Raw genomic sequence first — 12,432 nt, 5'->3', positions numbered from 1 at the left:
CATAACCCAGATTGGCAACGGGCTCAACAGGCAACAATTAACGATCACGGAGAATGAAAGACACAAACTTTAACTGAGATTTTGAATTTTCAATCTCCTGCAGCTCATCAGAATCCCGGGCTGATTAAAAATAATACATCTAGATGTCGTGTCGCAAGATCAATCCTTAGTACCGATTATGAACCACAGTGGCCCATTATTCGTCGCCCAAGAAGCGCTTTGCTTCTACCCTATCAGCACAATCTACGACTCTTGTCCAAGGTATCTTTTCTACGCCTTGCTTGTTGCGAGCTGTGTTACACGTTGGACAGGATGGTTGGCCGACGTGTTTCTCGGCGCCGCAGCGACATATGCTGGCACTGCAGCTATTGAAGCTTTTATCCTTGTGGCGAGTTATTCAAAGAGGAAGGACTTTTCACCTGTCACTATTCCCTATATTTCAAATGATACTACTTTAAGAAATGACTTTCCTCAAGTTGTCACTCAGAAAGACACCATATTCCTCCAGCCCGGAGCTATGGAATTAGACGGTGACGCCGTCATGGCAATAGTAGTGACGGGATACCTTGTCTTCCTCCCACTGCAATGCTGGTCTCGTATCTTGACGCATGAAAGGGCACGGAATCTACTCTTCTATCTATGGAACATCCTGATGCTAGCGGGATCGATCTGCGCGCTGGTTTACGCAGCGAACAAGAACGAGATCCCGACTCAATACATGTTCTGTTACCCGGACCTCCCACCATACCAGTCCACATCAAGTGATGGGTGGCAGGCTAGTTGGAGAACTTCATCATGGAATAACAGTGTATGGGAAATATTCTCAAATGCCACAAGATGGGCTGAAATTGGCGACATTTGCTATAATCCTTGCTTCAACTCCAGTCAGATATTACGAAAACCAGAAAGTCTGGAGTCGTGGACAGAGGGAAGCGACTCTGAAATTTCACAGGGAAGTCGATTTTGGAACAAGCTCATCTACTCGAAAAGATACATTTACAGCTTGATTATCCTTTGTTTTATCTTGAACTTCATCCTTCTTACCTTCAAGTTTCTGTACAAATCGCGCATTCCCTCAGCTCAGATCGTTGTCATTTGGAGAGAAAGGAAGAATATCTGGAAGAGTTTCAAATATGAGTTACGGGAATCTCTACCAAAACGGTCTGAGTCCGACCGCAAAGATCAAAGATCAGATCCGACCGACTCTTCATCTCGCTGGAATCGAATCAAACCATTTTTCACCCTGCGATTCATAAAAGCTTCATCCCGTGTCCTAGCAGATCTTTGTATCTTATTTGCTCTCGTTTTCAGTATGATCATCAGTCCATTAACAGTCATCGCCTTCATCGCCTGGATCGAGTGGTGGATACACAATGATGGGCCTTCTAAGGAAAGCCCGCAACAAGTTGGACAGTGGTCTTATCTTGTTGGGATCGCTCTACTGGCTGTTTCTGCTGGGGTACTTACGCTGAAGTATCGTCTTGCATCTAAATCGGAGTTGGAAAATGAGATATCGAGGGTTACGGAGCATCTTGAAATGTTGGAACGGAGAAAGAGTGCGAGGATTGAGTCGGAGACGACTACTTTGATGCCTTGAAAACGAGCTTGATGAATTTATTTACCTAAAGAAGAGAGATAAAAGTAGACTCTCGCTTCCAATCATTACTTCGGATAATTAATCTATACGTCCTCGTGTGAAGTATGAAGGGGTTTAGTCTCTAGTCGGAAAGCATCCCAATTGAGCAGAGACGTAGCCGTTTGATTGGTGATTAAGGCAGTTATCACCACTTCTTACGCATTCTTTTACATGGCGTTGCTCAGGGCTTTTTTATCATGCTCTTACTGTACTTAGCGTTCCCCGAAAAATCGGCAGCAGCACTGACCTTCGTCGTGGCGCTGACCTGGTAACCTTTAAACCTTCACCAGGAAGCTGTGCACAGGCCAGTAAGTTAATTTCTTATTCAACCACTATTTTGCAATACCTAAAATAGGACCGCATTACGATAAACGAGATAATATTCAAATCAAAGTGTCATTTCTCCTTTGCTCTCGCGATTTTCATCCCGACGTGAATATGCAAAGATTCCAAGGTTAGTTGATCTTGCACTACCCAACGGCCAATCAAAGGCACCGAATTCCAAGTGACTATCCCTATCCCCGCACATGCATGTTTATTATAGAATTTACCAGGATTTACTCCTCCACACTTTACTTGTCGCTTGGCATAGTGCGGGGTGGGCGATGTTTCAAACCTTGATTGGTGCCAGGATCGGCAATACCTCCGCTTTTATTCAATCACCAGGCGCGGCAGCCCTGACACAACATCTTGATTTGATGGAAGTTAGAGATAGACTGGGTGCTCGGTTATAGACTTTGAGTATCAACGTCAAAGCTCATGTTGCACTCGTCAATTAATCAAAAGTGCCTCGGTCGCGCCATTCCCCTCTTAGTTTATAGGATGTCCTGAGGCTCATAGTGCGTTGAGCAATCTCTCTATTTGGATAAGACGTCGATGTTTGTGAATAAGTTATTGAAAATGACTGAATATACCTCTAAGCCTACACATGAGTTTGGTGAAGATGTTTCGCGAGCGCAGACGAATGATAGCCCCTCACCAACAACGCACGTTCCATTAGGGAAAGCGATCAGGCGATGGCCGAAGGTTGTTATGTATAATCTGGCGCTGAGCTCTGCGATTCTCTTATATGGATATGACTTGGTTATTGTGGGGACGGTTTCTGCGATGCCGGCATTTCAGTAAGTTCAAGTTGGCAGTTCAAACAGTATGCGAGACTAACAATCCATGTTAAGGCATAAATTTGGAGAAGCCCTTGGGGCAAAATACATTATTCCCTCGATGTGGCTCTCCTTATGGAATGCAGCAAGCCCGATCGGAATGATGATAGGGTCAATCTTCGGTGGCTATTTTCAAGATAGACGTGGCCGTCGACTAGCCCTCGCAGTAGGTAGCTTCCTTTCTGCCATCGCAGTTGCTATCTGCTATGTTGCTGATCTGCCTGATGATATCGATTCCCGTCGCGGCGTCTTCCTTGCGGGAAAGCTGTTCCAGGGAATCTGCATTGGGATATTATTATGTGTTGTGCAGACGTACATGTCTGAGGTTCTGCCAGTTGTCCTTCGAGGCCCGATCATTGCTTTCTTGCCCATTTTTACACTCCTGGGACAACTACTCGGTGCCATCGTGGTATATGTCTCATTGAAGCATAAAGGATCCGAGGGTTATAGAATATGCTTTGCATCTCAGTGGCCGTTTTCTGCGGTTCCTTTTGTTCTCTCGATTTTACTGCCTGAAAGTCCGACTTGGCTTTTGAGACAAGGAAATATCGACAAGGCACTCAAAGCACAGATGAAGCTCGACACAGCTGGTATGGACTCGAACAGTATCATCGAGGAGTTGAGAATATCGATTTTAGCTGAAGCGGAGGAAAGAGCTTCTTATAAATATATTGACTGCTTTAGAGGGATTAATCTACGGAGAACTTTGATTGTCTGTCTGGCGAGTGCATTGCCACAATTCTTTGGATTACAGTTATTGGCAAATGCGTCATACTTCATGCAGATCGTCGGAATGGGATCTGCAAATAGCTTGATTTTTTTGATTTTGGGTATTGGACTCGGTTTAATTGCAAATATTGCCAGTCTTTGGTCATTGAATGGCCTTGGAAGAAGAATTCTTTGTCTACTAACTCTGGCTACCGCTATGATCCTGTGGCTAGCTATGGGGATTGCCGGCTGCTTTGAAGGGGTTGTCATGATATGGTATGACAGTTTAGCTCAACTCGGTCACTTTTCAATGCTAATAATAATTCAGGTACACTGCCGTGACAATGATGATAGTTACCATGGTCTGTGGATTGGGTATTTGGCCAGCTTCACATGTCGTCGCGGCTGAGACCTCGTCGCTACAACTTCGAGCCAAGACTCAAGGAGTTGGCTGGTTTACCAGTGGGATTGCGACCGGTGTCTTCTCGATTGTTCTACCGTATATGTATAATGCCGACAAAGGGAATTTGAAAGCGAAGACGGGTTTTGTAATGGCTGGGTTTGCGGCTGTCGCAGTCATCGCAACTTGGTTCTTTGTCCCAGAGATGAAAGGACGGTCGCCTATGGAAATTGATCGCATGTTTGCACTGAAATTACCGACCCGGCAATTTAAACGTTGGAAAAGCGATGTTGAGGTTGAAAAATCGCTTTATATGAGAGAACAAGTGAGCGCTGCGTGAAATAGTAGGCAGGTTGTTGAATTGATAGCTAAATTTATATTATTGCTTTCCCACGTCATGCCATGGTTGAATGAAAAATAAGCATACTTGACTAGCTCTAATTTGTAATCGAAACTTGAAATCTTTGATACTCCGGGTCTCGAGCTGAACATGAATCTAAAAAAAGGATTTGAAAGCCAGGACTGTGCCGACCTGGTTCACTCGCGATTAAATCTTGGGGGCTCATTGAAGTAAGTTTGAGCATGAAAGCTACCGAGTTTAATGAGGTCCCAAAAGGCAAAAAAGGTCTACAAAACAAAGCACAAGTATTTCATTAAGACCACTAACGTGTGTTGCATAGTATCCAAACCACCCTTTGTCTCATCATTAACCCACCCTTTCATTTTAGAGCCTCGTCAGTATATCTACAGTGCCTCCCTGGCGGGACGTTTCCAGGAAACTTTTGATCATATACAATTCCTCCCCTCCTTTACACACTGCACACAGAGTGCCCCTTCGTCATCATGGCGCGCACAAGAACGTCAACGAAGAACACCGGGTTTGTTGCTACGGGTCCTGCCGTGGAAAAAGAAACTGGTCAGTCACGGAAAAGAGGCAGTAGGGGTAAAGGTGATGACAAGCCCGCAAAAAGGGCCAAGAACACGAGGACCACCACTGATTCCGACCCCAAGGAATCCGGCCAAGCACAGAAATCTAAGAAGAAAACAGAGAAGAAGGACAAAAAGGAGAAAAAAGAGAAACCTAAGAAAGAAAGTGGAACCAAAGGGGACGAACATCGTGTTGTGACTGCATTTTCTGTTCAAGAGCGCGTAACGACTGTAGCTCCTCTTCGCCAACCGCGTGTGAGGGGTGAAGGTTTTTTTCCTGAACACCGTGTAGTGACTGCATATCATGTTACTCGAGAAGGTCAAGAGGCCGAGGAAACGGAATTCGATGTAACCAAGGAGGAGATAAAGAAGTTGCGTCAATCGGCCAATCTAGCTGACCGCGTGACTTCTGACCTTTTGGAGGAAGAGGTTCAGTACGCCGAAAAAGACGCCCAGAGCGCTGAGGCAGTCACTATTAGCACCCAGCGAAGTCCTCATAGACTGCGGCGTCCCCGAACGACGTGGAAGATTGATGGGCCGCCCATAACTAACCCCGAGGACGTTCCCGAGGACTGGGATATCAATGAGAGCGACCTGGACGAGTTGTGAGTAAATCTTTTCCCCGAATACCTTGATACTTGTCTATTTCTCTTCGAGATTCAAACACTCATATCATGCTAGTGACATTGATGCAAATATAGAGAGAAACGTTGTCAGAATCGAAGAGGGAATTCTCCCTGAATTGTTTGAACGTCGTTTGACGCGATACCAACAGATGAAAGATGAACAGAAGTCAGTATAATGAAATTCATAATGTTTTAATGGCAATTTTAACCCGCTGCGTGATAACAGTGCCATGATCGCATCCGAGCCTGACCTATCGGGAGATACTCTGGTTCGAGTGGATACGTTGAAGAAGATCGAAGCCTGTCTTCTTAAAGATAGTGACCCAGATAATCAGCTTCTAAATGTTAGAGCGATTATCAAAGCCTATCGCCAGAAGGAAATTACCTTCAACCCGCCCTACGTCACATACTGGGTCCGTGGGAAGCTGTACAAAGGACCAGAAGTATTTGAGCTACAGAATCCAGCTCAATACCAGCGAGAGTTGAAACAAGCAAGGCCCTTCTGGGTAGAAGGAGTAAGAACCCTAAATAGCAATTACAATCTTATGTTGAAATCAATGACTAACTCTTAACAGTGGGACGGACCGGCACCTTCATCGTTGAATTTCGTGGGAACTATCCCGCCGATATCAGCAAATACATTCACGCACACTGTATGACTAGAACTTGAATTTCCTCGGCTTTAATTGACCATGACTCTGACTTTTCATATTTCACAGATTCGGCTTGCAATGCGTCCACCACATATTCCGGATTATAAGAGCGACGAAGTTGGCGACCTCAGCACTGACAGGGGTCAGGTAGAGTTTGACTTCTTAGATGATACCGGCTGCAAACACATGCTTATCTTTGACCGAGATCGCTGGGAAATCGAGGAGAAATATAACTGTGAATGCCCCGATATGGGAACAACATACGTGTCTACTGCCGCCGGAGTAGCAGCACTGAAAGCCATTCATGTAGACGTCAGCTTGTTCTGGGATGAGGGCTATGCAAAACATCAAATCCTTCCATGGAGTACTGTTACCTGTTATGTTGTGTCAGGTAGTGTTGCACCTACACAACCGCGACTTAGTGGAGTATGGCTTAGGCACTTGCTTTACACGATGACGCGGCCTGATAAAGAGGGCAGCCTCTTTTTGAGTGACGAGTTCTTTCACGATGGCCACAAACTCGATTCGTCCACGATGCTAAAAAGAAGAACTCCACTTCCTGTATCGTTTAGGACTCCCCAAAGTGACGTCGCTGATAAGAAATACGACGACGAGCTGCGACGGAAAATTAGACAGCGCATTTGGGATCGAGAGGATTATGAGGCGCAGGAGGCTGCCGACGCCAAGAGGAGTTGGTGGTTTCGCTGGAACAAAAGGCGTACAGGAGAATATAGACCACCACCCTCGGAGAGTAATGCTTCATCATATGCAGAGCTAATACTGCCACTGCTACGCATGCCGCACGGAGTTGAAGTTCAGGATCAGATTGGCTTCGGCAATATGGCCCCTGGGGAAATAATGAAGGGCAAAAACGCCGGTGCCCGTCGCGTTAAGCCTCCTCCCAGCGAGAGTTTTGCCTCCGAAGATTTTGATGGAGTTGACTACGAGGATGAATATGAAGATGACCCCGAACTTGATGACCGCGAGGACGACGAGAAGGAAGAGCCGGGGTTTTTCAGTAAGTTGATAGGTATGGTCTTTTGAAGTTGTGTGATGTCACTGTCTCATATTGTATCTAAGAAGTATAATCGTTTTGTTTATTGCGTGAATAGGTAGCTTAGGGTGTATTTTTCTTGTTGGCAGTAAACTGTCAAATTTTGTCGATACGAGTTCAAGTTCATTCATCGCTCCGTTTTCGAGAACATTTGTAGTGTATATGTTACCTCCCGTGCTGTATTGCGAAACCTTTGAAGCCCTCCCGTTTCTGGGGTGCGTCAATCGCAAATCTAAATTCTGCGTGGCATAAAGTATTGAGTGTAGGACTTAGGATCCAGGGAACTTGGTGAGCAAGGCGGGACTCTCCGACCCTCCACCCGGAGGGTGCGACGGAGAAAGACGAGATTGGCCCCACTCTCCTCAATCTCAGCCCAATCGCATCGAACCTCGCAAGCTTTGACATTGGCCGGCATTCGGTGGATCTATCATGCCGCTGGTTATTGGTGGCGAAGCGGAATTCACTAATCCCGCTTATATCCGTCAGCTAAAATGTATGAACTTCATAAAGCTCTGGAATGATGACCCTTAAATTCTGGTAAATTTCAAATCTCGATTAATCTTGCATCTGATCGCTTGAATGGTGTCTCTATCTGAAGTCCAGGTCTCGAATGCCAAAATCGCGACCGCGCTCCCAGCGGGCCTGGTCGCAGTTTTCGTTGGAGCGACTAGTGGCATTGGCGAATATTCGTTGATGGAGTTTGCTAGAAACGCCAAGCAACCTCGTGTGTACTTTGTCGGTCGTTCTCAGGAGGCTGGGGATCGTATTGCCAAGGAATGCAGACAGTTGAACAAGGAGGGAGACTTCAACTTCATTAAAGCGGATGTCAGTCTGTTAAAATCAGTTGATGATGTCTGTCGTGAGATCAAGCACAAAGAGAAGGCCATCAATGTTCTCTTCATGACATGTGGCTCGGCATTGGCTCATGTTGGTTAGTTAATTCTGCTTTGATTCTCAATTCCTTTGAGATCGCATTGCTGACGCTCCTGAAGATACAAGTGAAGGCCTCGAATGCTTCATGGCCTTGGCATTTTATGCTCGGGCTAGATTTATCAATAATCTACTACCATTGATCCAACAAGCATCAAACCTCCGCCGTGTTGTAACCGTCCTCGCTGCAGGCAAGGAGGGTCCAATCTTCACAAATGATTTCCAAGGTCGCAATATTCCATTTAGACACGCTCGAGGACACCATATCTCCATGGTAGACATGATGCTGGAGATATTTGCACAACGTGCCCCCGATGTTAGCTTCGTCCATGACTATCCAGGGCCTGTCAAGTCAGGATTTGGACGAGAGACGAACAGCATGTTGCTCTATGTGGCATTAACGATTTTCAAAATTGTCGGGCCATTGTTTTACATTCGAAGTCAGGAATCCGGAGAACGTCATTTATTCTTTGCCACCAGTGCGCGCTTTCCACCATTAGAGGGTGGGGAGTGTCAAGGTGTGCCTTTGTCAGATGGCTCATATGTTTCGGGGGGTACGAATGGTGACACCGGGAGTGGAGTGTATGCTATTGGTTGGGAGGGCGAAAGTGCAGGATCCAAACAATTGGAATTATTGGCGGGATTGAGAAAGGAAGATATGGTGAATCAGGTTTGGGATCATACTGTTGGAGAATTCAAGCGAGTTACTGGGTTTGAGAGCATAAATGATGAGTAGGAAAATCTGTTTATTGATTTAAAGCGATTTAGATAAAAAACACATTGTGGCATTTCAATGTTAATTGAAGTGGGTCTTGACTATCGAACACTGCAGCTTCCGAGATCCGAGGTTTCCTTCAAGTTGTTCACAACTTCAAACTTCACCACATTTGAAGCTTGGAACCTCAAACAATTCAAGATTTAAAGCCAAGCCTTTCTTACTAGAAGGGCCTGTTTTGAAAAGGAAAAGAAATATTGCCTTGTCTCTCAAATGGCCGAATTCATCCCTCGCCCTCCATCTCCCTCCAATCCGGGGTCATTCCCACCCGCAGAAGGCGTTCCAGTTGCTCCACCTCCTTGGACCCTCAAGGCCAAAGCGTGGACTTTTCTCTATTCCGATGTCGACCAAGGGAACGAACCCCCGCCTCAAAATCCCAATAACACACCCGCCATTCTACAAAATGTCCTTCCTCCAGGTGCTTACCACCCATTTGAAACCATTCACACCGAGGCCCTCCAGAAACTCCCAGGGGGCGAGCCCCAGTACCGCAATGGATGGATCAAAGGCATAACAATTATTCGATATGAGGATTCTGACGTCGGGCCATACGATGAACTCATTCTTGTACCTGGCAAGGCCGTGAATCCACACACAAGCAAAGCCGACCAGCGAATCAGCACTATTTATGTCTCGACCAATGCTAGTGTTTGGAACGGAAGACGGAATTGGAGTTTGTTCCCCCTTTTCCCACTTCTTTAGCCCCCGCTCCGCCCTGCTCTATCCACATGCTGTACCCTGGGTCGATCGAATATTATGCTGATGCCCCTTTTAGATATTCCCAAGCACCGTGCAGTCTTTAGCTTTACACCTAGCGGAAGCTCGAGCTCGGACTTGGAAGTACGGGTATTCTTCCCCGAAGACTCGCCTGCCCCGCTAGATCCTAAGGTCCCGTTCTTTACCGCACTGCTGAAAGGCTCCTCTCTACCGAAGATACCCTTGCCAAGACTGGGCCCCGTACCTGTTGTTCAGCCTCCACTTTCGAAATCAAGATCGCCTCTCGCGGAAGACATGGTGATTGCGACCGATGACCCGGAAAACGGCCGCGAAAATCCGTGGTTGGCGACAAAGCCATCGTTCAAGGGGTCATGGGGGCTAGCATATCCTAGCACACTAGAGGGTGAGCTGGAACACTACGGCGATGGGATTGGGTTCCCAAAAATCAAGCTTTGGTCGGTTGGAGGTGCATTCGAGGGATATATTGGATTTGGGGTACCGACTGCAGTGAGCTAAGCATGCCTTGAAGCCTCACTATACGGATTTCAAAATTATAGATTCATCTCGTGATTTTGATTTTTACTCGTCACTTTCTTGATTAAATACGAGCGCCAACAGAAGAAGAAGCTTGATTTCAAGAAAATGAAATCGGTAAATGGCTATATATATGCTCTTAGATTTCTCGTCCAAAAACAAAACTAAAGAAAGAAAAGAAAAAAGAAAAAGAGGGACAGGTGGGGATCGAACCCACGACCGCGTGATGTTGATGTTGGAAGTGTTCCAAGATTGCAATCACGTGCGCTACCACTGTGCCACCGCCCCAAGGCGCTGACTAATTTTCAAAATTAGCATTATGTATAAGCTAACAGCTGTGGATCATCCCGAGGTCAAACCAGACAAACACCCCGCCTAGCCTCCACAACCTCCTCTTTGTAGCTATATGTACTACACTTTGGATCGAAAACAGTCTCACCACTTACACACAGAGATTCTATCTCGAACCCTTTTTCGAAACATACTAGACCTATTACGGTCACTCTACCCCTGACCCTATGTCTTGGCAGTATCGCGATACCAGCGTAAGAAACAGCCTGAATCTAGATTCTGTACTGAGCTTGTATGGCTTTAGCAGATTCTAGAATGTCGATCTTGCAAACAAGGCAAACAAAGGGGGAAATCCATCTGGCCTGAATCTTTCTCAACCAGGCAGTCCACACCTCTCCAAGAGTTGGACGGAATAGGTTGTGCTTTTACAGTACTGTAGTAGTGAGGTATGCTCTTCACTTCATTTGGAAGACTCGAGAAGCGACAGGCATTTGAGAGGCTCTGATCAGGCAGGATTGTGCTGACGTTGGAGTTGGATCCCTTAGGGCCTTGAAACGAGAAACGATGACCGTTGACTCTTATAATTGCAATGACCATGGCTTTCACCCCCACGACACTTTGTATGAAGATTCGCAATATGCACCCACTCCAGGCTATCCTTGTCACCCGCCTGCCTCGAGATGTGGGCGTGACTATCCGGGTAATTTCTCCGAGGACAACGTGGAAGACCAGCCCCAACACAACCCAGAAAGCCCCAGACTGCTTCAGTTACCGGAATAGCATATGGCAATGTCGAATGATGAGATTCCGGCTTGCTGCATCCAGTATACGATAGAGTGGAAAGTCACGGTCAACAAGAAAGTGATCTCACGAGACACGGAACAAGACGTTGCCCTGACGCCAAGTGCTTACTGGCCAATGACACTGAGGGGTAAGTTGGAAAAGTTGCTCGCAGGCAAAACCTCTAGCAAAGGAAGGGTCAGGTCGGATGATACTTCGATCGTTGTTTATGTGAACGACCGCTCCCAACGCGACCTAATAAAGCGATTTGATCATCTTGATATCGACTGGACGGCTGTAGAACAACAGCTCCTCAAGTGGGGGCAGCCCTTTTGCCAAGGCAAGAAATTAAGGTTAAGTATTACCTTTGAATATGTCGAGGAAGACTGTCTCTCCAAAACTACCTCTGGGCGAGTTGAAAAGAGAGGCCGGTCTTCGGCTACTAAACGGATGCTCAACGAGCGAGACGCTCAACTAGATGCTGAAGAGGCCACATCTGGACAAGAGTCGATTTGGCGAGCTGTGTACAATCTGATGCGTTGTCCTTCATCATCATGCCATCTTGGTCGACATTGCTGGCAAGATCCACATGGGAAAAAACACTATGGATTACGAACTCATCATTTGAAACGCTTGATCGCGTTAGTGGAAAAAGGCGGCACGTTGCAGTCGCACGAAGACGTCCCTGAAGATTTCCGTGAGGATTTATATATCGAAGAGCAGCACAGACTAGAGAGTCAACAATCCAAGAGCAACAAGTCCGTTGGCACCACAGGAAGCTGCCATCCTATAAATATTCATTTCAATGGCACGTCTCACTCAGAATCTCATAACCCCACCGCAGCTCCGGTGATGCTTCCACCGCCAATGGACCAAGGCCAAGGTGACTTCATCATTCCTGGGCTTCGAGATGAGGCAGTCACAGAGTATAGCGCATGGCATGAAAGCAATGTCGCCGACGATAAACTGAAAGCGCAATTCCGACAAATTTGCGATATCGCACTTGCCAATGGTTTAGATCTTCAACTGATCTATCAGGACCAAGATCCATCATTTTTCGTCGACCAAGGAATTCTTGTGGGCATTGCTCGTCAATTCGTAAGAGATATCACGAAATGGGCAAACTATGTGAGCACTGTTTGACCGAATCATCGAACTATAGGCCAGTGGTAGGTTAGTGGCGTTTCAGGGCGTTTTCTACGGCTCTCAATGACTTGACCCGCCCATTCAAGCATATATGT

General features: G+C 46.4%; 7 protein-coding genes across 7 annotated transcripts; all 7 read left to right on the top strand.

Annotated features, from left to right (window-relative positions):
- Window positions 1-178: 178 nt before the first annotated feature.
- Window positions 179-1,597, top strand: N7478_011708 (uncharacterized protein; the record flags this gene model as incomplete). The annotated part of the gene is made up of 1 exon (XM_056927922.1): window positions 179-1,597. One exon carries the CDS (start codon window positions 179-181, stop codon window positions 1,595-1,597), a length of 1,419 nt encoding a protein of 472 aa, XP_056773649.1.
- Window positions 1,598-2,536: 939 nt separating this feature from the next.
- Window positions 2,537-4,244, top strand: N7478_011707 (uncharacterized protein; the record flags this gene model as incomplete). Its single annotated transcript, XM_056927921.1, has 3 exons — window positions 2,537-2,757; window positions 2,812-3,780; window positions 3,833-4,244. 3 exons carry the CDS (start codon window positions 2,537-2,539, stop codon window positions 4,242-4,244), a joined length of 1,602 nt encoding a protein of 533 aa, XP_056773648.1.
- Window positions 4,245-4,747: 503 nt separating this feature from the next.
- On the top strand, window positions 4,748-7,154 carry N7478_011706 (uncharacterized protein; the record flags this gene model as incomplete). The annotated part of the gene is made up of 4 exons (XM_056927920.1): window positions 4,748-5,436; window positions 5,684-5,972; window positions 6,033-6,110; window positions 6,177-7,154. The coding sequence occupies 4 exons, from the start codon at window positions 4,748-4,750 to the stop codon at window positions 7,152-7,154; spliced, it is 2,034 nt and encodes a 677-aa protein (XP_056773647.1).
- Window positions 7,155-7,743: 589 nt separating this feature from the next.
- N7478_011705 (uncharacterized protein) lies at window positions 7,744-8,100 on the top strand (the record flags this gene model as incomplete). Its single annotated transcript, XM_056927919.1, has 1 exon — window positions 7,744-8,100. One exon carries the CDS (start codon window positions 7,744-7,746, stop codon window positions 8,098-8,100), a length of 357 nt encoding a protein of 118 aa, XP_056773646.1.
- Window positions 8,101-8,182: 82 nt separating this feature from the next.
- N7478_011704 (uncharacterized protein) lies at window positions 8,183-8,830 on the top strand (the record flags this gene model as incomplete). The annotated part of the gene is made up of 1 exon (XM_056927918.1): window positions 8,183-8,830. One exon carries the CDS (start codon window positions 8,183-8,185, stop codon window positions 8,828-8,830), a length of 648 nt encoding a protein of 215 aa, XP_056773645.1.
- A 252-nt stretch (window positions 8,831-9,082) lies between these two features.
- Window positions 9,083-10,102, top strand: N7478_011703 (uncharacterized protein; the record flags this gene model as incomplete). Its single annotated transcript, XM_056927917.1, has 2 exons — window positions 9,083-9,542; window positions 9,645-10,102. 2 exons carry the CDS (start codon window positions 9,083-9,085, stop codon window positions 10,100-10,102), a joined length of 918 nt encoding a protein of 305 aa, XP_056773644.1.
- A 1,098-nt stretch (window positions 10,103-11,200) lies between these two features.
- Window positions 11,201-12,334, top strand: N7478_011702 (uncharacterized protein; the record flags this gene model as incomplete). The annotated part of the gene is made up of 1 exon (XM_056927916.1): window positions 11,201-12,334. One exon carries the CDS (start codon window positions 11,201-11,203, stop codon window positions 12,332-12,334), a length of 1,134 nt encoding a protein of 377 aa, XP_056773643.1.
- Window positions 12,335-12,432: the final 98 nt, after the last annotated feature.

Source organism: Penicillium angulare (genome assembly GCF_028827245.1).
Source record: "Penicillium angulare strain IBT 27051 chromosome Unknown utg000009l_segment0_segment0, whole genome shotgun sequence".
Classification (NCBI taxonomy): domain Eukaryota; kingdom Fungi; phylum Ascomycota; class Eurotiomycetes; order Eurotiales; family Aspergillaceae; genus Penicillium; species Penicillium angulare.
Note: the sequence above shows the minus strand (reverse complement) of the source record. Positions and strands in the feature narration are given on the sequence as shown.